General features: G+C 41.9%; 1 protein-coding gene across 15 annotated transcripts in view; it reads right to left on the bottom strand.

Annotated features, from left to right (window-relative positions):
* kif1aa (kinesin family member 1Aa) overlaps window positions 1-22731 on the bottom strand; it is a 46194-nt gene that overhangs the window by 14069 nt on the left and 9394 nt on the right. For 3 of the 15 annotated variants that reach the window (XM_078790228.1, XM_078790229.1, XM_078790227.1), the window contains exons 5-34: window positions 22657-22722; window positions 22384-22562; window positions 22200-22311; window positions 22055-22132; window positions 21181-21246; window positions 21074-21091; window positions 20188-20266; window positions 20039-20117; window positions 19808-19950; window positions 19265-19303; window positions 17888-18090; window positions 16609-16688; window positions 16445-16520; window positions 15893-15972; window positions 14611-14717; window positions 14430-14510; window positions 14131-14311; window positions 13998-14070; window positions 12916-13003; window positions 12697-12845; window positions 12452-12630; window positions 10931-11071; window positions 8622-8933; window positions 4502-4620; window positions 4336-4421; window positions 3100-3235; window positions 2485-2647; window positions 2239-2329; window positions 2036-2154; window positions 793-848 (exon numbers count right to left, since the gene is read on the bottom strand). In XM_078790228.1, coding sequence (XP_078646354.1) covers window positions 793-848; window positions 2036-2154; window positions 2239-2329; window positions 2485-2647; window positions 3100-3235; window positions 4336-4421; window positions 4502-4620; window positions 8622-8933; window positions 10931-11071; window positions 12452-12630; window positions 12697-12845; window positions 12916-13003; window positions 13998-14070; window positions 14131-14311; window positions 14430-14510; window positions 14611-14717; window positions 15893-15972; window positions 16445-16520; window positions 16609-16688; window positions 17888-18090; window positions 19265-19303; window positions 19808-19950; window positions 20039-20117; window positions 20188-20266; window positions 21074-21091; window positions 21181-21246; window positions 22055-22132; window positions 22200-22311; window positions 22384-22562; window positions 22657-22722 — 3379 coding nt within the window. Of the gene's footprint in view, window positions 1-462; window positions 679-792; window positions 849-2035; window positions 2155-2238; window positions 2330-2484; window positions 2648-3099; window positions 3236-4335; window positions 4422-4501; window positions 4621-8621; window positions 8934-10930; window positions 11072-12451; window positions 12631-12696; window positions 12846-12915; window positions 13004-13997; window positions 14071-14130; window positions 14312-14429; window positions 14511-14610; window positions 14718-15892; window positions 15973-16444; window positions 16521-16608; window positions 16689-17887; window positions 18091-19264; window positions 19304-19807; window positions 19951-20038; window positions 20118-20187; window positions 20267-21073; window positions 21092-21180; window positions 21247-22054; window positions 22133-22199; window positions 22312-22383; window positions 22563-22656; window positions 22723-22731 lie in introns of all 15 variants that reach the window. The other 12 variants (XM_078790231.1, XM_078790232.1, XM_078790230.1 and 9 more) reach the window with 7 other exon arrangements.

The raw sequence follows: 22731 nt of genomic DNA, 5'->3' as shown, positions 1-22731 counted from the left end.
TATGTTGCGTAATGACCTCCACTGTTTTCCATGTATTGCCCAGCTAATTGTGTGGTCTGGTTTGACTACAACCGATCCAAAAAAAGAGCAATGTCGTTTGAGCAAGCTGAAGTACCTCTGGCCATCTCTTAGTCATCAGATCAGTCAGAGGAGGAAGAGCAGGGACAGTAAACACGCTACAACAAAGAGCCAATCCGAGTGCAGAATCCCCACACGTAAAAGGACTCTTTATATCAGTTCCAGTTCATTTCATATACTGAAACTGTGGCTGCACCAACAGGCAGACAATTTGATGTGAGGTGCAATGAAGAGCTTAATGATGGCAGTAACTCTATCGCTCTGTTTCCAGGAGGCTCAGTTACACAAACAATCCTTCGTGCGAGTTTTTCCACTGTGTGACTGATACCTAAGAATAATCCTTTAGGTGATGGGATTCTCTTGGATTTGGCATCATTAACCAACCCGGCGTCTGAGCTTTAATAACAGAACAAATAGAGGTGGGCGGGGCCTGCAGCGGAGCTCGCTCGTTCACTTCCAGCAGGAAGGAAGCGGCCAAGCCAGCGGCAGACAGGGCGTGGCCTGACAGCGAGTCCACCAGCGCCCCGTTGAGCATGTCCGGAACCAGGTATCGGATCAGCTCCAGCGTTTTCTCCTGGTCCGGCGAGGCGTCAGCATCCACTGCTCACAGCCACATGACACGGGGCTAAGATGACAGCGCTCCACGGGACAGCAACACGCTGACAGTGCAACATGAACATGTGGTGCCCCCACGGACAGGAAGTGTGTTTTTACCTGGTTTGGACAGAGGCATCACACGTGGGAACTGTCTTCTGCAAGGCCGCAGTGGACTAGTGGAGGGAGACACATGACCAGGAATCAGTGCATGGTAAGATTGTGAGCATGTGGTTAAAGACAGATATATGTGCCTTTACACTTGCTCATGCACCCCACATCATTAAAAAATATACATACACAGTGGAACTTTGTACAATACATACAAAAAACAAAGCTAGCACACAATGTGAGATCAAATTCTACAGACTCGCATCTTCTTTGGCAACATTACAGGTTATTTAGTAGGCGCACTCAATTAAAAATTTAGCATTTATGATTTTTTTTTATATGAATTCAATAAAAACATGTCAGAAGAAGGTGAAAGCACGAAGGTTCTGATCCAAAATGGCCTGATCCCTAGTAGAGGTGTAGATATAAATATATTCAGAGAAAAAAGTTGCAATCTAACAAGAAAAAGTCATACATTCAAGAATAATACTGTCATAATAGGAAAAATAACATCATTTTAGTAACAGAGTTAAAATATTAAAGAAAAAACATGAGAAAAGTTATAATATTACAAAAATATAATATAATATAATCGCAATAAAGTCATACTGATGCAAAAAATTACAAAAATAAAGTTTAGTAAGTAATTAAAAAAAAATGTAAACAGCCGTCATTTAATGAGCAGAGTCAAAATATTGAGAGGAAAAAAGTAATAGTCTAACGTTACTGAAAAAAGCCACAATTTTTGTAGCATTGAGTTTAAATATGTTTTTTTAAGTCAGAATATTATGAGAAATAAACTCAATAAAATACGTTTTGGAAAATTAGGTCAGGGAAAAAGTTCTAATATGGGAATAAAGTCAAAGTATTAAGGGACTAAAGTCATAATACTAGGAGAAGCAAATTTTCAAAGATGATTTAGAACAACAAAAGCAAAAAAGAGAAAAAGAGAGCAAAGTCATACTTTTTCACCTACAGTATATTACAAAGCCGAAATGCATTTTTTTTCTTGAAATATATACGTAGCACTTACCATGGCTTTACAAAATATGAAAGTGGCCCTTCTATCCTTTTGTTTTGTACTAGTTTAGACACCCATGGTTTTAGGCATAACTGATTACTCACTCAATCAAAACAACAAGCTTAAGATTCTACTAAGATCTACTAATAAAATACAGTAATGGTTAGCTGTAGGCCTATTAGACAACAGACTTTAGTTTGACACAAATGGACTCCATAGCAGTGACAGTACCTGACGACGTCTTTACAGAGAGGAAGAAAAGGCTGCTTTTGGTAGTGTCCGAACACCTCAAACACGATAGGCTGAGTCTTGATGTAATCCACAAAAGATTTGGTCACTTCCACAGCGATCTACACACATAACACAGTCAGGGTGTTAGAGCTCCGCACGCTAAAAACAAGCTACATCAACACTTCATAGCTATCAATTCTTACGTTCTGTACGTGATAAAAGCCCAGAGGGGGGCCACGGCCTGTGTTCTTTAGGGGTTCCGTGGAGAAGGCCTCATCGTGGCGATGGATGAAACTGAATGTAAAGATGTACATCACAAAGGAAACGTAAGGGGATGCTAATGCGGTGCTCCATGTCATGAAGTCCATCTTGACCCAAACAGTATTACAAAATATTTGACTCCAGCCAGATAAGGAGCAGTTGTTAAACATTCCACAACAATGTCTTACTTGAACTGGCAGAAGATGTCGGCGTACTCGGCAGAGATGCTGGAGGCTTGCAGCACCGTCACTCTGAAGGTGAAAACGTTGCCAATCTTGAGGTGCTCTGAAGTCGTGTCCAGCTGGCCATCAAAACCGGGCTTCAGCGGGCCATCGCCTTCATCGCCACCAGCTGCCATCAAAGCAAAGACCAACGTGAGACAGCAGCCCAGTGGAGTAATCACAGCGGGTGGGCTGGCAGCATTCATTCATTTTCTACCGCTTATAGTCACAAGGGTCGCAGGGGTGCTGGAGCCTATCCCAGCTGTTTTCAGGCGAGAGGCGAGGTACACCCTGGACTGGTGGCCAGCCAATCACAGGGCACATATAGGCAAACAACCATTCACACACACATTCATACCTATGGACAATTTGGAGTCGCCAATTAACCTAGCATGTTTTTGGAATGTGGGAGGAAACCGGAGTAACCGGAGAAAACCCACACATGCATGGGGAGAACATGTAAACTCCTAACAGAGATGGCCAAGGAATCAAACTCGAGTCTCCTAGCTGTGTGGCCTGTGTGCTAACCACTCGACCGCCGTGCAGCCTGGCTGGCAGCAACCACTTGTAAAACACAATTACCCGCACATGTGTTATTGTTGACTTCGTCCGCTGAGGGTCCCATCTCAGGGTTCTGGCCCTCCCCCTCCACAATCCGAAGCTCCTCCTGGGAGATCCCAGTCCGGGAAAGGCCCACTGAGCAGGACTCTGACTGGAACTACCAGAAAAACACAAGAGTGATAGAAGTGTAATCATCATTGCATGCAAGAAACATCACGCCGCTAAGAGATACAGGAAAAACACAACACAGCATTTCGTAGCATTAATATTAGGGTTTAAGTGTACAAAACATAGTGCTATTATGTCCTTAGTGCTGCGTTTCTCCCTCAAAAAATAATTATCAAAAAATATATAAATAATAATAAAATATAATAAAATAATAATATATAATAATATAAAATAATAAATTATCATAAAATATAAATAAGTTTTTAATTGCATATGTCAAGTATATCATCAATAGCAACATGTATTTACCATGGCACGGTGTGTGGATAGTGTCAGGGCCGTGTGCGTAAATGTACTCTTCCCTTTTCCCCAAATGATGGGTTTTTCTTTTGTTTTTGTTTCATTCGCTCCTCATAAAATATTGATAACATACCTAATATTTTTAATATATATATAATATTTTTTATATATATATAATATATATTTTTAATATATTATATATATATATAATATATTAATGTCACCATTAAGGTATATATTTTTAAAATATGTGCGTGGAATTACAGCAATTAACCCCATTTGGAGTTTTTGCATCCACCTTTAAATTAAACAGATTATGCTAAGCTTACAGACATCTAAGATATGTTATCAGTTACGAAAAATGTAGAAACACACTCACTAAAGATGGAAATGTGTGCCTTGATATGGGACCTTTTTGGTTCGGTTGGCCCTGCCCCACTGTTCTCGCAACTCTCGCAATCGTGAATTACGTTGCATTGACCTTCTAGTGGAGTGGAGGAGTGGGAAGGACAAACCTTGAGGCAGAGTTGCGTTCGTACACTTTTCCTCAAGGTGGAATCTATGAACAGCTAATTGTGTGAATGTGTGCGTATGCTACTTTCTATAGGTCTGAACATTTTTGTCCTGTTGGGTTTCTGGCAAAGTCAGAAAGGCCAGAAGGGCCAGAAAATAAGACAACATAGCCAGAGGGATCAGTGGTAACAACTTAGCAACGTTGTTAGTTAGACCACAAAAACATCTTATTGGACACTTCTGGAGACTCTAACATGAAAGCATGTGTTACTCTACCTTTTCATACTGCTGATCCTCAAATGAGATCTTGGCCGTACCCGACTGCCTCACACCTGAGCCGTAATCTGGAGCTTCCTCATCAGCTGTGTTGAGGGAGGACACAGAGCGCCTATGCGTCAGTCCCTCGCACGCACACAAATCAAGCACAGACCAAGACCCTTACCTGATATAGCCTGCACCGCCACTCGCAGGAAGCCCTTCACGTCTCCTTTCTCGCTCACAATGGCCACGCGGTGGACCAGGGGAACAGGGTACAGCAGGTTGCTCAGGTACACAAAAGACCTGCATGCAGGAATGAGAGAAAGAGAGAGAAGGACAAAGCACTGGAGTCACTCAGGACGACAAGGTGGATGATGATAATATAACATGAGACAACAGAACAGAACACAGAGCTGCAAAGCAACCAAACAGAAGCTGGGACTGCTCTTGCGATGGCCATGGCTGCCCTTTACTATCGCTTTCAAAATAGAATTAGAATTCTGGCTCAGTATTTAGACATCTCTCTTCTGTGCAGCTGCAAGCTAAGGTGCACATATTAAGATTTACATTCACTATTTGACAAAAGAAAGCTAATAAGCTTGTTTTTGCATTTTTTTTAAATGGTGCCCTTCATTTGGACTCACTACATGACAAATCAGGTGCACCAGTGTGTGTGTGTGTGTGTTACATGTGAGCCCATTTCCACACCTTCCCTGACTCGATTTCTATGTACAGTAATCCCTCGCTAACTCGTGCTTTGGATGTTGCAGCTTCACTCTCATTCATTCATTCATTCATTTTCTACCGCTTTTCCTCACGAGGGTCGCGGGGGGTGCTGGAGCCTATGCCAGCTGTCTTTGGGCGAGAGGCGGGGTACACCCTGGACTGGTCGCCAGCCAATCACAGGGCACATATAGACAAACAACCATTCACACTCACATTCATACCTATGGACAATTTGGAGTGGCCAATTAACCTAGCATGTTTTTGGAATGTGGGAGGAAACCGGAGTGCCCGGAGAAAACCCACGCATGCACGGGGAGAACATGCAAACTGAATTGAATTGAATCTGCACCAACAGGCAGACAATTTGATGTGAGGTGCAATGAAGAGCTTAATGATGGCAGTAACTCTATCGTGTGTAGTATTCTTAGTTTCTGCACTGGTCACTCGTGTCGGTAATGTTACTGTAATGTTCGGTGAGACACACAAGCACCACAGGCTATTGTTGTGGCCATCAGCTGCGCCAAGCTAAAACTCAATTCTGAATCCCTGGTGTCACTTTATGTCCATCCACTTCACATTTGTCATATTTTCTCTTATTATGTCCACTATTTTGGGTAATATGAATGTAAAGGTGACTATAGAGGTGTTTACATGCGTGTCTAGAAGGTTCTAATCATATTAAAAAGCATATTTAGAAGGTCGCAAACAGGTTTTCTAACTATGAAAATATTCTATTTATAAATAAGGAACCCTACTTGTCACTTATGAAACCAATCAAGTGCAATAAACGAGGGATTACTGTTTTTATTTTGTATTCATTTTCTATCTATAAATGTGATATTATGGAGTCCACTTATGGACACATATACTATATATATATACACATGTAAAGGCACATATTCCTCTCTTTGACCACATGCTCACACTTTGGAAAACGTTTATGATTCTTTTTTCCTTGTTTTTTGTGGTTGTGTGGTTTTCCAAATATGGCTATCTCTGATAAAATGGCCTTACAGTTCAAGGTGAAGCACCACACGATCTTTGGGGATTTTAAAAAAAAAACATTGGTGTGATTTTTTTTTTAAATGCCATTAAAAACACTTGTGTGCGTATTTATTTTTGTCATTTTGTATTGATTTTTGTGGTTTAAATTGCTGCATTCAAGCACCCTGTGTCCATGAGCCAATAGGGGTAGACATTTAAGGGTGTAAAAAAGGGGGGGGCAGACTTATGACAAGATTGGTGAGGTGTAAAGAAGGCATGCTCAGGACAGAAAAAAACATGAGAACAAAAATGCTTCTTGACTTCTCGACTCAAATGAACCCAAAGCAAATGGCACAGAAATCATCATACGAGAGAACATGGCTCAGCCAAAACAGCCTGCTTGTGTTGCGCTACACACCAACCAGTGACAACCAGAACTCAGAGGACACCTCGCCGCTGGACGTGCTAGTGTGTGCAAAGGAGGGCCACGAGGTCATCATCAGACGTACTCAAGAAGAAAAGAAAAAAAAAAAAGAAAGGACTTGTGCTCTGGCATGCCTAAAAGAGACGGCTGAGGGAGAAACCAGCTCTTTCAACTTGAGATTAGGAGTCAGCACCGTCTTCCTTTCACGCAGCATGCTAGGTGTGCTCTGTTTTTATGCTCGTCATACATCATTATTAGACACACACACACACACAGTCATTGATCCCAATCTGTCTGGGCTGTGTAAAGTTTTTTTGAGGGTTAAAACATCATGGGAGAGATGCTTGTTAGTGTGTTAGCATTGTTAGCAGGAAGGACAGGCTGTCAAAGCCGGGGAAATGTCTACTTCAGCATTCACTTCATTATTTTAGACAACATTTGCATACAGACTATTTGCAGGAGTTAAAGTTACATACATACTGTACATTTGGCGTACTGTGGAACCTCTAAAGACGAAAAGTCCAAAGGTCAAACCTATGCCATGCATGATGTGACATTAGCAAATTCTGTAAGAGTTCAGAATTTATCGAAACAAGTATGACGACGACCACAGAGCTGAAAATAAAAGTTATTGCTACATAGAAGTTGGGTAGCGGAGACAACGGTGCGCACAACTAAAATTACGTACTTCGACATTAACCAAAAAAGGCCAACCAAAAAAATTTGCCGCGTTTCGCTGTTATCTACTCAAATGAAAGCATAATCAAGTATGCCTTAAATTCCAATAGGTTTAAAGCTGGTGGGTCATGACCTAAAAGTGAGTCACAGGTTTTTGCCTGGGTAAAAAAAAAAAAAAAATCATATAATCTCTAGTTCTATTTCCTTGCTATATCACCACAAGGTGCTAAGTCATGTTTATGGGTGACTTTGTCAAGCTTGTGCAGGAGGGGAACTGACGTGCCTTCTGTCCAACACACAGCTGTAGATATCGGCTGAAGAGTGCGCCATAAAGAGACAGCGCCTCACTGTAACAGCTCAAGTGGTGTTGCAAACAGTCCTTTTAAACAGAACACATAGAAGTTTGAGTTGAAAAATGTACGCAATTTGGGTGATGGTGGGTCCTGCAGACACACCAGTTGAAAAGCACTGGTTTAAAGTATGCCTCCTCTGAATGCATACAAAATTGTTATATTCCAATGTACTATCTAGTACTATCTTAAGTTTGGGAATGTAACCAATATATTCTGTTAAGTGGCAAGACTTCAACAGGACTCTGTATGTATGTTTAGCTTTTTGGCAATGCTAATTCAAAAAGTTTGGAACTTTGGAATTTCCTCACATACAGTAGCGTGCCCTAATGCAGCTCAATTTAACCTCACAACAAAAATCAGGACATTTTCATCATTTTTGGAAAAAATACAAAAATCCAAAACACAGGATAGGACCTGTTCTGTCCTGGGACAACAGGACATTTGGTCACTCTAGCTTCTGTTCGTTGTTGCCTAATTGTGTTTTCCTTGCACTTTAGATGTCTGTGTGTTTGATGCATTCCATTGCATCTCTGTTAACTTGTTTCCCATTCCCCACTGAGGGACGAATAAAGGCATATCTTATCTTATCTTCCCTGGTATGATTCCCCTTTTCTTGCACATTCTTGTTTCCACCTCCCATGGTCAGTTTTATCTTTGCCTTTGCTCTACCTCCTAGACATCTTCATTATTCTGATATTCTGACTTGTGTGTCGTGCTGCTCCGTGGGAGCTTATCTTTTATTAATTAAAGACTTTACTCAAGCAACCTGCCCCCATGTCCTTGCATCCTGGGGTCTACACTAAGTCATAGCAAAACACATCTGGAAAAATGATATTTCTATTTACATTTTTTCCAAATGTAAGAAATTCTAAATATAAACAAATTGGAGGAAAACGGAGTTAAACCTCGGAGGTTCCACTGTACTATGAGAAAGTAATGGCCTCCTGCACCAAACAGCAAATTCATATGGACAAAAAAATGTGTCCAAAATCCCAACCCCCTGTGTACCTTTCAGACAGTTACAATGTGGCACACATATTCACGCATGTCGTTTCGCAAATGTTGCGACCAGGCGACCCTGCGTCTCAGCATGAAAGAGCTAGTTCCGTCCACCAGCGTGCTCCTGAAACCTCACCAACCTTCCCACTACACTGAATAATGGCGAGCGGTCGTAAAAGGGATCCTGGCCTTCGCTGGAGCCTCGGCAGAGCGCTCGCTCATCATCATCATCATCATCATCATCATCCTCCTCCTCCTCTCCCCCCAGCTCCGAGCACGGGTCGTCCAAAAAGATATCATCGTCCAGATCCTCCAACTCTGCCGCCTCGTCCTCCTCCCCTCGAGCCTCCCGCTGCGAGTCAGCCGGCTCGGTCATTTCAGAGTTGGAGAGGGTCGGGGACGGGGTGGGGTCGCTCATGCGCTCACTCATGCAAGTGTTGAAAAGAGGGTTTCTGGTTCAGCCAGAGACACGGGAAGTGGGTTAGTAGAGTCAGAGAGAAAAAGCACACACTTGGTAGTAGAACGCCGCCACAGCTGCTCTTTCACTGAAAACACAATGGGATGCAAACCAAGCTAGACAGAAGTAGTCGCTGCCTGCACTGCCCGGCAAAGATCATGAGCCTTCCAAGTCCCAGGGAAAAAACAGGAGACTTTTTTATGGTTGGTGGGAAGATTTTCATCCAAGACTTCAATGTCTTACACAAGCAAAGCGTCATGTTTATGTCACGATTGGGCTTCTCTCCCTCGTGACAGCTTTCTTAGTTTTCCTCTTTTCCTCTGTTCCTGGTTCATGCCCTTATTTTGTATTCACTTCCTGTGTTGCTCTGTTCTGTTTTCCGTTGCGTTCCATTATCTCCCGCACCTGTTTCTCATTATCTGTCATGCCTATTTAGTTCAGGTGCGCGCTCCTTTAGTTGTTGGGTCATTGTCGTTTTGACGTTGGACATGTGAGTGAGTGGTGCTGCTGCATAGCATCTGCTAATAAATACTACATTTTTACCTGCAATTGGGTCCTCATCTCTGCATCCTTGGGTCGCTACACTACACGACCATGCCCGAATGTGACAGTAGCATCTATAAAACTACTATTATTGTAATAATATATTTCATTTATATAAACTCTAAAAATACATCTGGACTTTTATGACAAAGTATGCATTATTGACATTTAATTTTGAATTACTTATTCAGATTCAGTGTAATTATTATATTACAATAACATTTTGGATTATCATATAATGCCTTTTTATTAATAATTTGTCATTATTATCACTAGATGATTGGCTAGAGAAATGATTGCTCCCTTGAAACATGAGATGTTTTCTGAATGAGTTTAAAATACTGTTTGTTTGTATTACTGTTTGACGGTATCAGTATCATTCTTTTTGCAGCATTGCTGCTTGTATTCTGGTTTAAATATGCTGCACAAATTCCAACCCTTGTTGGAATACCATCCACTTGTCCTCATTAGGGTCACGGCTAAGCTGGAGCCTATCCCAGCTGAATGACGCAAAATACAAAGTATGAAATAGTTTATTTTTTTGGTCATTGGTATTGAAATATTATGGTTATCATGAGCTACGCATTGCTTATCTTACTGTATCATGTGGTGGCCTGAGATTCCCAGCCCTCCTCCCAATTCTCCATGCGGCCCAGCCTCACCCACATCCTATCCATTAAACTATAAAAATGATGATATTGTATTTTTTTATATTAATTATAAAAGATACATGTATACAATTGTAACAAAGTGTGTATTATTTTCATTACATTTTAAATATTATGACTTATATAATCATATTTATCATATCACTGACAACATCCCATGATCCATGATGACTATTATATTGTATTGACATAAGTGTAGATCATTATCTTATTGAATTGTGAGGATATACAGTATCACACTACAGTAACAAATATAATGATGATTGTATTGTACTAACAATTATAAATGTGGAAATGTGGATCTTTAGTAAATAAATATAAGATGTATTATTGATTAATACATATAATAATATTTAATAATTCATATTTACATGCATTCTAAAAAAAAAAAGCAATTGTGTATCCCGCTGACGGCTGTTTCCTTCTCATGTGTCTACATCAAGTAGCCAAAATATGGAATTAGGACATTCAAAATGATGTGACAACTTGCTGTCAGATAAGCGCCTGGTCCTTTTCCACGTGGCTGGCGGTATTTACATGCCACTCGAGGCTTAATATGCTGCAAGTTCTGTTATATAACTGCCGCATATGACTGTGAGGGACTAATCAAGAGAGAGACGGAGCTTGGGAGGAGCAGGCGGTGCAGAAAACACAGCAGGACTCCAGTGGGAGGACAAGGACTGTTATTACCAAGAAAGAGCTTGAATTAATAGAAAAGAAGAGAATAGAGCCCCCCTGTCTCTTCAACACAATCTGCGATTACCACCTGAGAAGAACGTACCTGCCAACCAGGCGGAACCAGGGGAAGCGGTCATAAAAAGGGTCGCCGCCTGTCATCACGCTCTCGCCCTCATCTGTCGACGTCGTGGCGGGAACCTCAGCAGCACGGTCGTACATCTCCCTCATGAGATCCAGCCTCTGTCTGCAAGAGTGATGTTGATTTTAGACCCTAAATGTGAACTGAGCACCTGTGAAAGAATCAACAAGAATTGTAGTCGCTCTACAAGCTTTTTTAGTTAAAAAAAAAATGTTATTATCATTTATATATACCTAAACCGCAAAAGAGGACAGGGTGTTAATTAGAAGCAGTCAATAATTACCGTCAGCTCACACTGAATCTGTTGTGGCTCGGGTCCTGATCCAGTCCAGCTTGCCTCAAAATGCTGTGTGTGTGTGAAACCACGCTCTCGAGAGCAGATGTTCACGGAATAACTGGCCTTGTATACAGGAAGTTCTTGTAAACAACAGCCATATTTGTCTGCACAGCCGCTGTGTCGTAGATTTTTGTGGGGTTTTTTGGTGCCTTTTGACTTCAATACAATGAGTAAGTACAAAACAATATTTTTTTTCATGTTAAGTAATATTAAATAGGCTTTAATTACTCTGTATTGCTGTTTGTTGTTTGATTGCACAATGTTGATAGATATTATCCAAATTGTGACTGTAACTGTTTCTATTATATTATATTGATATTATATTATATTGATATGATGATGATATGATATGATAGTCCTCCAGTGTCTGCGGCATCTGTGGCGTCCCAAAAAAACGTTAGACCCCAAACTGATTATTTCCATTGTGGCATACGGCTGACGGAGCCTAGAACACAGTTTTCAATCTTGCGGAATTCTTTCAGCGGCCACAACAGAGCTGAGACGGATTCAGTGTGAGCCCGAGAAACTCAGTAATTTGGAAATTAATAATGACTTGGAGTGCATGAGAAAGTGAGGGGAAAAAATCAGAGGTCTCTCTGAGCTCATGATTATTTATCAACAGGCATTGTATATACACTCAACAAAAATAGAAACGCAACACTTTTGTTTTTCCTCCCATTTTTCATGAGATGGATTCAAAGATCTAAAATTCATTCCAGATAAACGATATTACCATTTCTTTCAAATTGTTCATAAATCTGTCAAAATGTTTGATAGTGAGCACTTCTGCTTTGCTGAGATAATCCATCCCACCTCACTGGTGTGCCACATCAAGATGCTGATCTGACATCATGAGTAGTGCACAGGTGTACCTTTTACTGCCCACAATAATAGCAGTACAGGAGCAAGCTAGCTTTGATAAAACTTTATTATTATTTTTTTTTGACACAGCACTAATTACAACCCCTGGTGGTTATCTGCGCTTGTTGGCCACGCCCCGGTGACAATATGAAATGTAGTCTTTCATGTCTTAGTTTTTTGGAGGGGATTATTATTGCAAAAATTGTGGACACTTGACATTTTCAGAACCCCATCTATTGTACAGTGTGACACCATACATGAAAAAATGGAGCCAAAGCTGAAATTACCTGAGTTTTTCCAATGTCCAGTAGTGAGTGGCTCCGTTCTTCTGGTCCTGCACCTCCACGGCAACGATGGTTTGTGGAAAGTGTCGCTTTTCTAAGTCTTTGCTGGCATCTGCCGGCAGCAGGTCTGGTGGCAGCGGCGAGTAGAGGGTGTCTGTCAGCAGCACAAACTGGAACTGTACCTGGGAGGTCAACAGGTGCGTTGGTAAAAGCCACGTTTCAGCCTTTTTTCCACCACATATTGTCACCTTCTTCTTGAGCTCCACGCTGATGGCGTTGGCCTCCTTGAGGAAGATGGCGTTGCCCCACAGCAGGTCACGCAGAGAGGTGAACTGGTAACACTTCCACCTGCGGAAGCTCCACACAGCCAGCTCTCGCTCCCTGTCGCTCCACTGCACTATGGGCCACAAAGACGCAAAGTTCAGCTTTACGCCAAACTATTGTTGTCCATTAACTGCATGAATTACCTTCTTCTTCTGGCTCCTCCTCCTCGGGGGCTTCTGGGTAATAACGATCCACCTGCTTCTGAAGAGCCTCCAGCTTGCTCTCATAATCCTGAAGATGAAGCATAAACATAATGTGGCTCATTTCCATAAGCTATATACAATATATGCCAACAAACCATAAAAGAGCCACTTAATAGGATCCAATAACTGAAATGGCTGATCCCAACAACCAGTGATTTATTAAGGAAAATCTTGAAAATTATATGGTGTGCCCAAACTTTTTTATACCACTGTTATTGGGTTACCTTCTATACTATCAAGTCTGGTGCTTGTGTTTCTCACCCAACATTACAGTAACATTACTAACACTGAGTGACCAGTGTAGAATACTACATATCATTACAGCGTCTTTGAATGTGTCTTCTGAATGCCTTAAGTTTTGTATGCATGTTTTTTTCATTGAGAAAACACACGCATGCACGGGGAGAACATGCAAACTCCCCATAGAGATGCCGGAGGGTGGAATTGAACTCGGGTTTCCTCGCTGTGTGGCCTGCGCGCGCCACTCGTCCACCGTGCAGCCGGAAAATAATTAATTTAGGCAAAAATACATTCATTCATTCTCTACCGCTTTTTTTTCCCCCAGCTGTCTTCGGGCGAGAGGCGGGGTACACCATGGACTGGTCGCCAGCCAGTCACAGGGCACATAGTATAGACAACCATTCACACTCACATTCATACCTATGGACAATTTGGATTGGCCAATTAATCTAGCATGTTTTTGGAATGTGGGAGGAAACCGGAGTACCTGGAGAAAACCCACGCATGCACGGGGAGAACATGCAAACTCCACACAGAGATGGCCGAGGGTGGAATTGAGCCCTGGTCTCCTAGTTGTGAGGTCTGCGCGCTAACCACTCGACCGCCGTGCCGCCCGCAAAAATACATTATTGGCTTAAATATGACACTTGGCAAATAATCAGCCTTGGTGGAAGTTTGTGCTCTGATGAGTGCTATGCTTGGCCTCTGTTAGGTGGAATTTATGATACAACTCCTGTATTAGATCATCACCTTATGTTAGAGAGTTATAGAGAGGTGCCTACCAGTCTTTGCTGCTCTAAAAGGTTGTTGGCCTCTTCTCTTTCTTTGCGATACTGATCCTCCAGCTCCTGCAGCCTGAAGACAAACAGCTTGTGAAGGTGCCCTCCTTATACATTCATTCAGCTGACAGATTACCTCTGTTCCATCTCCTGCTTCATGTCAATTCCTTGTTTCTCCAGCAGTTCCCTCTGGGCAAAGGCCCAGTCCACAGGCTCTGCGGGGGTTTCGGCACAAGGGGTCCTCTCCCTCTCAGCTCGGGCCTGCGCGGGGTGGTTGAAGCGGAACACGTGGCTCTTCCCCAGGATGATGCGGTTTCCTGAACCCCAAAAAATGTACAAAGAATAAACACTGACAGTACAGCTCACGTGGTGCTACTAAACAGGACTTATTGATGACCATCTTCCTAATGTCTTCGCAATGAAGAAACAACCAACCTGATTTGAGAACAGTGGGCTCGGTCACCCGCTTGCCATTGACATAAGTCTCAGCTCCGTCACATGGTTCAAGGACAACGGCTGCTCAGGAAACAAAGACGCCACAATGAGAGAACAAATGCGGATGCTGATCGCTCATTAGCGATTTTTATGGTGATTTTTTATGGCGAACACCACTCACTTTCTCCCTGCGGACCAGTTGAGCTGGTGAAGGTGCAGTGTTCGTCCTTTATGAAGTGGCCGCTGAGAACGATGTCTTGACGGCTGCTGGCATCCAGCCGTCCCACCCTAAAATAATTTCCATGGTGACAGTCAGCACAATTATTTACAAATACAAGGAATTAGTTCCTCAAAACTACTAATCGACTTCCATGAAACTTTGTGGAGGGGTAGTGCAGGAAGAACCAAAGCAAACAAACAAAGTTGTTTTTTTTTCATACTTTTTAAAACAGTTCTGATATTTGTTTTTTCTATTTTTAGTTTGCTATGTTTAGCTATGTTTAAGTTTTTGTTCATTGGGGAATGGCAGTTAGGAGCGCGCCGTGGTGTACTGGTTAGCGTTCTGGACTCAAATCCCCCCTAGTAAGCCTCATTGGTGTTCGTTAGGGGCATCCGGAACATAAAGGGCTCAAGCCAAAAATCAATATGAGGATCCAAACAAAAAAAAACAAGATCCGCTGCGGTGACTCTGTAATCAGGAAAAAGCCGAAAGAAACAAACAAACAAGGGGAATGGCGGTTAGATTTTGGTGCAGATCCAGATAAAAATGCAGATTTAACATAAACAAACAACACATTGTCTTTTTTTTTTTTAGTTAATTTGTTAATAAATTATATGGTCGACATTCGTGTTTTTGATTTAGAATGATGACAACAAAAATAGTTCATACAAGTTAAATTTTTTTGGGCAGTACAATGCTTTACCTATTGATGTAAGAACCTTTGATTATTATCAAGAAACCCATGGAAGTTGCTATATGTCAGCTCTTAAATTAAACCCTTATGAGCTATTTTTGTTATCATCATTTATCGGCTGATAATAGTGATTGTAATAGTTTGTAGAATTATGTGAAAAATACATCTTCAAATAGTGACCTCTGCTCGGTAGAATAGTGCATGGTAGATGGTGCCACTCCGTGGTTTACTGTGACATCTCATATCACCATGGGCTCTATTTTCGTAGACCAGGCGCAGGCTATGCCGCGACAATGCAGTGTGGCCAGTGCACTTTTCAATTTTTGTGAGCGGCGCAGTCTGGCACACACACACACCCCCGAGGGAAGAAAGAAGGCAAAAATAGAGCCCCATGTGTCAAAGCCGATACACCCAGCCTGCAGTCGACATGACATCTGTAAAGCTGGAGTTTCTCAAGTAATGCCACATGAGTTTTTATGCTAAATTTCTGGAGGTATGTATCTTTGATGGTGTTGCCTTGGTGAAGGTCGGTGCTCGACAGCATCTAACCTTGTGATGCCATCCTTGATGTAGTAGAGCAAGCACTCGGACATGAGAGGGTCCTCGTTGAGGTTGACCAGATGAGGCGTCTGATGGAGAGCACAAAGCAATGAGTTGTCTGCAGAAACTTTACAAGTCATTACCATGTCTCTTTTATGACCCCTGTGCAGTTTACAATAGAACATTATGCAAACACTGCATATCACAGCTCCCACAAAGCTATCTCCCCCAGGAGGAGACGAGCAGTCGTAAAAAACAACCTCATGCAGCTACAGTCCATCCACACAATCCAATGTCACACCCATCACCAAGATATGAGCATTATCTTTTTTTCTTCGTCTTAAAACTTGAATGTCAGAGCTGCAAAAGCACCCGCAGAAGGAGACACACTCAACACTTCCCAGCTACAAACCTCATTGGGGGAAAAAAGCCCAACAGTGTCTATAAAGACAGCCTGGGGCTTTCTGGGGCTGTCAGATGGCTTAGGATTGAATAAAGAGGCATTTAATTGTCATGGCTTACAGCAGTTGGGTGGATGAAACGTTAGACATGTCTGATTACCTTCTTCGGGGAAAAGACGCCGACTGTGCCACCATCCTCTCGCATGGCCACACCCATTTCTGCTAGCAGTGCCTCGCTGTGGAATGAAGATCACAGTCACGTTGAGGCGTTCATGCGCTCTTTCACGCTCATTTGTCTATGTCTGCGAAGAAAAAGGAGCTCACCGTTCCATACGAATGGCTTCCGTGCGCCGAAGTTTCTCTTCCCACGTCTCATTAAGCTCTGCAATGATTTTCTCTGTTTCCTGACATTTACACAAAATAAGACAAAGTGAGTGGACAAAAAATATTTTCTAGGCCAAAGGGTGACAGTAAATCTTGGAAGTCAAAGATTTTGAAGAAGTCAATCCATCTATTTGGTGAAGCGATGTGCTTCAAGCATTATATCGTGCCCTCTTCCTGCTGAGCACCCCCCATAACACACACACCCACACACTAGTTATGTTTGTTAGTAGCTAAGGCAGTTTATTTGTAATAGTGGCTATGTGTCTCATCAATGTATTCTAATGGCGGCTTTAAATGGCTTTACACTGGTATTATCCAACACAGCAGACATAATAAGAGTCAATATTTAAGATGTAAATAAAACTGCTCGTTTGTGTCACAGTAAATGCGTTCCCTAGGGAAGCAGTAGGTGTTATTGTTATGATTATTATGTTATTGTATTGTGCCTGTTGTGAGATGCATAATAAAACTGCAATAAATGTCTTTTCTGTTCATTACACCTGGTCTTCGTTTCACCTAACACCGACACCTTGTGGCCAATGTAGAATACTACATACACAATTTCAATGCTTATGTATATTTTTTTGAGTAATAGGCCACATGGGTCCACAAAACAAAATTATTTATTATCAATTAATTTTTAACTGCGAGGTAATGTGGGACAACTATACAGCATAAAAGCACACAATTTTATGCTTTAATTATATCTTTGAATGCACCATAGTTATAGTCATTCATCATCTAACATTATCATTCATTAGTGGTGAGTAGTTACACATTTGATATCATGTTAGGCATATTGACTGCTTAAACTTGCATTATGCATTTAGCGTTATGCTTGCGAGTGAACAATGGCAATTGAAGAGATGTGAAAGGTTTTGAAACAGACCCTGAAATGACAACAAAAGTCACTTTTAGTGCAATTTTTTATGGCCGTATCAACGTATCAATTACTCATGGATTTCTGCCATTTGCTGGTCGGCGTGGGGAGTACTTCCTGGCAAAAGTATTGCCTTAATTGTGTGCTTTTTTGACAAGTGGGTCACCTCTAAAGCCGACATTTTCATATATGGCCGTTCCGCCCCACTTGGATTGGGGCCAAGTAGTCATTTTTGTAATTGCTGTCATGACAGAAACATAAATCAGCAACATCATGTGCTGTATTTTTCCCCACCCCCGCCAAGCCCAGTGTAATGACAAAGTGCTGTCCGGTGTTCACCTTAAGGCGCTCGATGGCCTCCTCGCTGCCCGGGCTGAACATGATGCGGTCGTGCAGGCTGGCGATGGAGCCGGCGCGGCTGGATAATGCGGACAGAGACGGGGAGGGACTCATGCCCGTCATGGCGTTGGTCACTGTGGAGAGATCATCCCTTTGATTGACAGCTTGGCCTTTATTGTTATTGTTCTCGTAATCGGATACGTCTGTCGGCAGGGCCGGCGGCCAGGCGGGGGTTTTATGTGTACAGGAAGTGGGGTTGGGGGTGAGCAAACAAAATAGATGAGGAAGAGAAGAGAGAATAGACACAAAAAAGAGGAGGCTTTCAATAGACCTAATAATAACAACTCCGATGCGACAAGCCAGGGCAGCACCAGCAGAAAGCAAAGAACAAAAAAAAGAAAAAAACAATGACTAAGCCACAAATAAAATACATCGACAAGCTGCGGAATATAACTCAAAAATAAAACGCTCATCTGCCGCTTCAGACAAGCGTTTATTCTCCTGTATCAAGCATCAGCACAAATCAGTACGACAAATAAAACATAAAAGCCAGCCATTTTTAAGACTGATTAGTGCAGAGAACATCGGGAGTGACTCATAGACATCTAATCAAAAAGCTGACCTGCTCACAATGCGTCTGATTGTCACACTGCACAAACTATGACCTGCAATTAACACACCATCATTGGCATTAACTATGTAATAGTGATGACGCTTAAATTTGCTGTTTATCCTCACTAGGGCTGCGGGGTTATGCTGGAGCCTATCCCAGCTGTCTTCTGGCGAGAGGCGAGGTACACCCTGGACTGGTGGCCAGCCAATCACAGGGCACATATAGACAAACAACCATTCACACTCACATTCATACCTATGGACAATTTGGAGTTGCCAATTAACCTAGCATGTTTTTGGAATGTGGGAGGAAACCGGAGTACCTGGAGGAAGCCCACGCACGGAGAGAACATGCAAAGTCCCAAGTGGAATTCAAACCCACATCTGCCCAATCTCCTGACTGTGTGGCCTACTTGTTAACCACCGTGCAGCCCCTATTTGATCATATACAGTAGTATTACTATGTATTGTATTATTATTAATTTATTTATTATTATTATTATAACTGAATGCGCTGCTATGGACCGCTCGTATACTTTATCTGAGTACTCGGCTGAACACCTTTTTGGCCTCCGGGTGAACAAAACCAGCAAAAATGAATGAGAAAATAATGCCAACAATCATAACAGTAAAGGCCAAAAAAAGATTAAAATAAACAATTCTGCTCCCAATGCAGCGGCGGCGAGCAGGGAGCACAAAAAGCTGAAGTTCGGCGGCCGCAGGAAGCGCACGCGCGGTGCACAATGCAAGAGGCAGAAAACACACATTTCAAACCCTCGATCTCCGCAGCAGACCCTCGAAATGCTTGAAGGTGATGCAACGTGATGGAGAGAGAGAGACACAGGGAGAAGGAGAGAGAGTAAGACAACAACATAGATTGATGCACACGTTTCACTTGAATTTCTTTACCTTTTTGTGCATGCAAGTGAGTTATTAGCTAGCTTTTAGTGGCTAGCACTAGCAGCCTTGCTGTAAAAGTGGCCAATTTTTGTTACTGTCTACTTTTTCAGTCTAAAAACTGAAAATTCAGGATCAAAAAGACTAATAACCACCCCATAGATAGATTGTAGTCCTGTGGGAAACACTGCCCCCTGTAGCCCAACCCCTGAATCACAGCTCAGGACCATACACAATGCTTGTATCGGTACAATATCATATGCATACTTAAGAATCTAAATTGAGCCTACGGTTCAAAGATTCTTTATAATCACCCAATCTCTTTCCCCTTTGGCAAAAGCCACAATTTCATACTCTCGTCAAGGTAGGGCTGTAAATATGTCATCACACGGTAAGTCAAAGCATCCTCACTCTCAATGATGTCACCCAGGCCCTGGGCGAAGAGAAGCTCTTTGAGGCGGGACACCTCCTCCTTCAGCTCGCGCACCAGGCGGTTGTTGGGATCCTCGTTGATGACAGCGTTGCAGCGGATCTGCTTGGCGCGGTCGGCGTATCTGCGAATATAAACCGTGCAATCATTCAATCTCCCGCATGTAGCACAAAGATGTCAGAGCAAAGCTGCACCATTCTTTCTCTCTCTACCTGAGCGTGCTGAGCGTCTCGTCGTAGTTGATGTCAGCCGGGCTCAGCGCGGCGACCATGGCGGTGCGAGAGTTCCCACCTGGCGCACATGTTACATTGATTAATTGGAGTAAATGATAAAGAGTGTTTTGAGATTTGCTGATTCCTACCAAGATTCTCACGCAGTAGCCAGGTCAGGACAGAATCTCTGTAGGGAATAAAACTTTCTGCCTTCTTCTTCTTTTTATTCTGTGTGTTAAACAGATAAATATATCATTAGCTCTGTGAAGGGACTTAAAGATGTTACTAAAAAGGCTGTATCATTATCATTATCATATCATTATCATATCATATCATTATCAGATAGTGTCTAAATGTTCTCCACCCAAGGATATTTTGTAAAGAGTGTTGCTATGTTAAGAACTTTCAAGAAACAGTATTTCTATTTCAAGAAAAAAACACATCTCAGCTTTGTGATATAGGTGGAAAAGTTGATGATTAGTGTACACGTGCCCCCTTTTTATTTTTATTATTCTCATTTTAGCTGTTATTTTAAATAAACTTTCTTCAATAATCTTCATACATTTTCATCTTGTAATATTATATATTTTATTAATAATATGATACATTACACATTCTCCCCCACCTAATTTTCAAAAAATTATTTTATTTTGTTTTGTTTCTGTGGTATAAATGTTTATTCTGACCTATTTCTCTTAACTTTTCTCTTAATGTTTGAACTTTATTCTCGCAACATAGCTTTTCCCGCAACCTAATTTTCTATAAAGGAATAAAATAAAACTTTATTAACTGTTCTGTTTTTCATAACATTGCAACTTTATATGATATTTTCATAATACAACAACTTTTAAAAAATATTTCGAGTTGTTGTAAAATTATAACTTTTTCCTCTTAATATTTTCACTTTATTCTTGTAAAATTACTGCAGATTTTTCCAATGTTGCTGTTTTTTTGTTTTTTGTTGTGCAATTACTCTATTTTTCTATCTTTGTTTGCTCGTAGTTATTGTGCAAAAGTGTAAAGAGTTTTTTTTACCTTGTTTGGGCCAGAGTCCTATAATGAAACAGAGTATGTACATGAGCACGTTCATACCACATCAATCAAATGTATCTTTCACTGCGGATTAAACATTTTTTTTTTACCACTTCTGCCAAAGCGGAGATGACTTTTCCCAGCGTGGTGAGAGACTTATTAATGTTAGCTCCTTCCTGTAACAGAGAATAAGAGACAAAGAGGCCATATCTTTGTTAGTGAGCAAAACTTAGCGTACTTAATGTACGCACAGCGCAGCGCAGCGTCTTAGTCGCGTTATTAGTACACTGCATGAGTCCAACTGTGTTCTTAATGTATTTTCGTCATGAAACGTCCTTGTTAGCATCCTATTGCTAATATGTGAAAACAGGAATCGGAAATCCTCTCACTCGTCTATGACATCATCAGCAGTTGACTCTGTTGTTCTTTGCTAACTAACACGATTACCAAAAGTCTGCTGTTCTTATTGATCACGGCTGCAAAATAATCCACCAAGAAGCCAAAGAAAGTTGCTAGCGCCAGCATGTTGGTAAAGAAGATGATCACTGAAACAATAACTCAAAGGTGATGTCCGTGTAGATCTTGCTGCTTAATAACCGACAATAATCAAGACTTCCATCAACGTAAGTGATGTTAAATGTTTATTCCATCCATTGATCATATATATGCATTTTCTGCTTGGAAAATTATATAGTGTTTAGTGTTACCATTTAGGATGGGACAATTTATTTGGTTAGCGTACATTTCACGCTTAATCGGACCGTCAGGAACAGATTAATGATGCTAACCCATCTGTCTATTTATCGCTTAGACCCATATCTTCCTACCGCAAAGCATGCTAGGTAGCTTGCCGGACACTTTCCCTTGTAAGTTAAGGGTGTCAGCTCTCTCCTTTGTTGGCTTTGTTGTACTTTGTGAGACTCTAAAGACCTACTGTTCATAGCACCTGGTTTGAGAATCCCTGAACAAGACAACTTTCCCCACCTTCAGCCTGGTCCCTTTGGCCCCGGTCGAATCTGCTCGCTCACTGCCGGCTAAGTCCACCAAACTGATTTTACTGACCTGAAAGCAGAATGTTGACATCCAGTGAAGACAAGCGACTCTCATGATTGGCTCATAAACCGTATACCTTCTCAGAGGTGTTGTCAGTATCAGCGTCATGGCGTTTCTGAGTGAATATGATGTTAAATACAGCATGGGAGCGACTACTGGTCTCGTTCATGTTGGTAGCGGCCACAGTCCTGTCGAGAGAGACTCACAGTAAGCCAGTCTGCTGTGAGTTGGAGCTTCTGAGGCTGGGAGGTCACTATCACCTGGCCTTGTTGCCAGAGTCCATCAGGTCCTGGATGTCGTTGTAGGAGGTGACGGCCAGCTTAGACAGGTCCTCCACGTAGGGTCCCATAAGAGGATGCTCTCGCACTCGCAGGTTGCCTTTGTTTTTGGGGTTGAGCAGGTCACGTACGCGCTCACAGTAGATCTCCATGTAGCTTACCTATGGACAATATATAAAAAGCTGAAGCTGCTTAGCAGGCCTATTTTTCATTGAAAAGGAATTTGATCAAAGAAGGTTAAATCGTTTTTTTTACCTCCACAGAGTAGGACAAACTGTTGTCCGTGTTGTCATTGATTTTGGTAAACAGATCTTCACACAGCTGCAAGGA

This window comes from Doryrhamphus excisus, linkage group LG4 (assembly GCF_037039965.1).
Source record: "Doryrhamphus excisus strain RoL-2023G ecotype Guam linkage group LG4, RoL_Dexc_Guam_v1.1, whole genome shotgun sequence".
Lineage (NCBI taxonomy): Eukaryota > Metazoa > Chordata > Actinopteri > Syngnathiformes > Syngnathidae > Doryrhamphus > Doryrhamphus excisus.
Note: the sequence above shows the minus strand (reverse complement) of the source record. Positions and strands in the feature narration are given on the sequence as shown.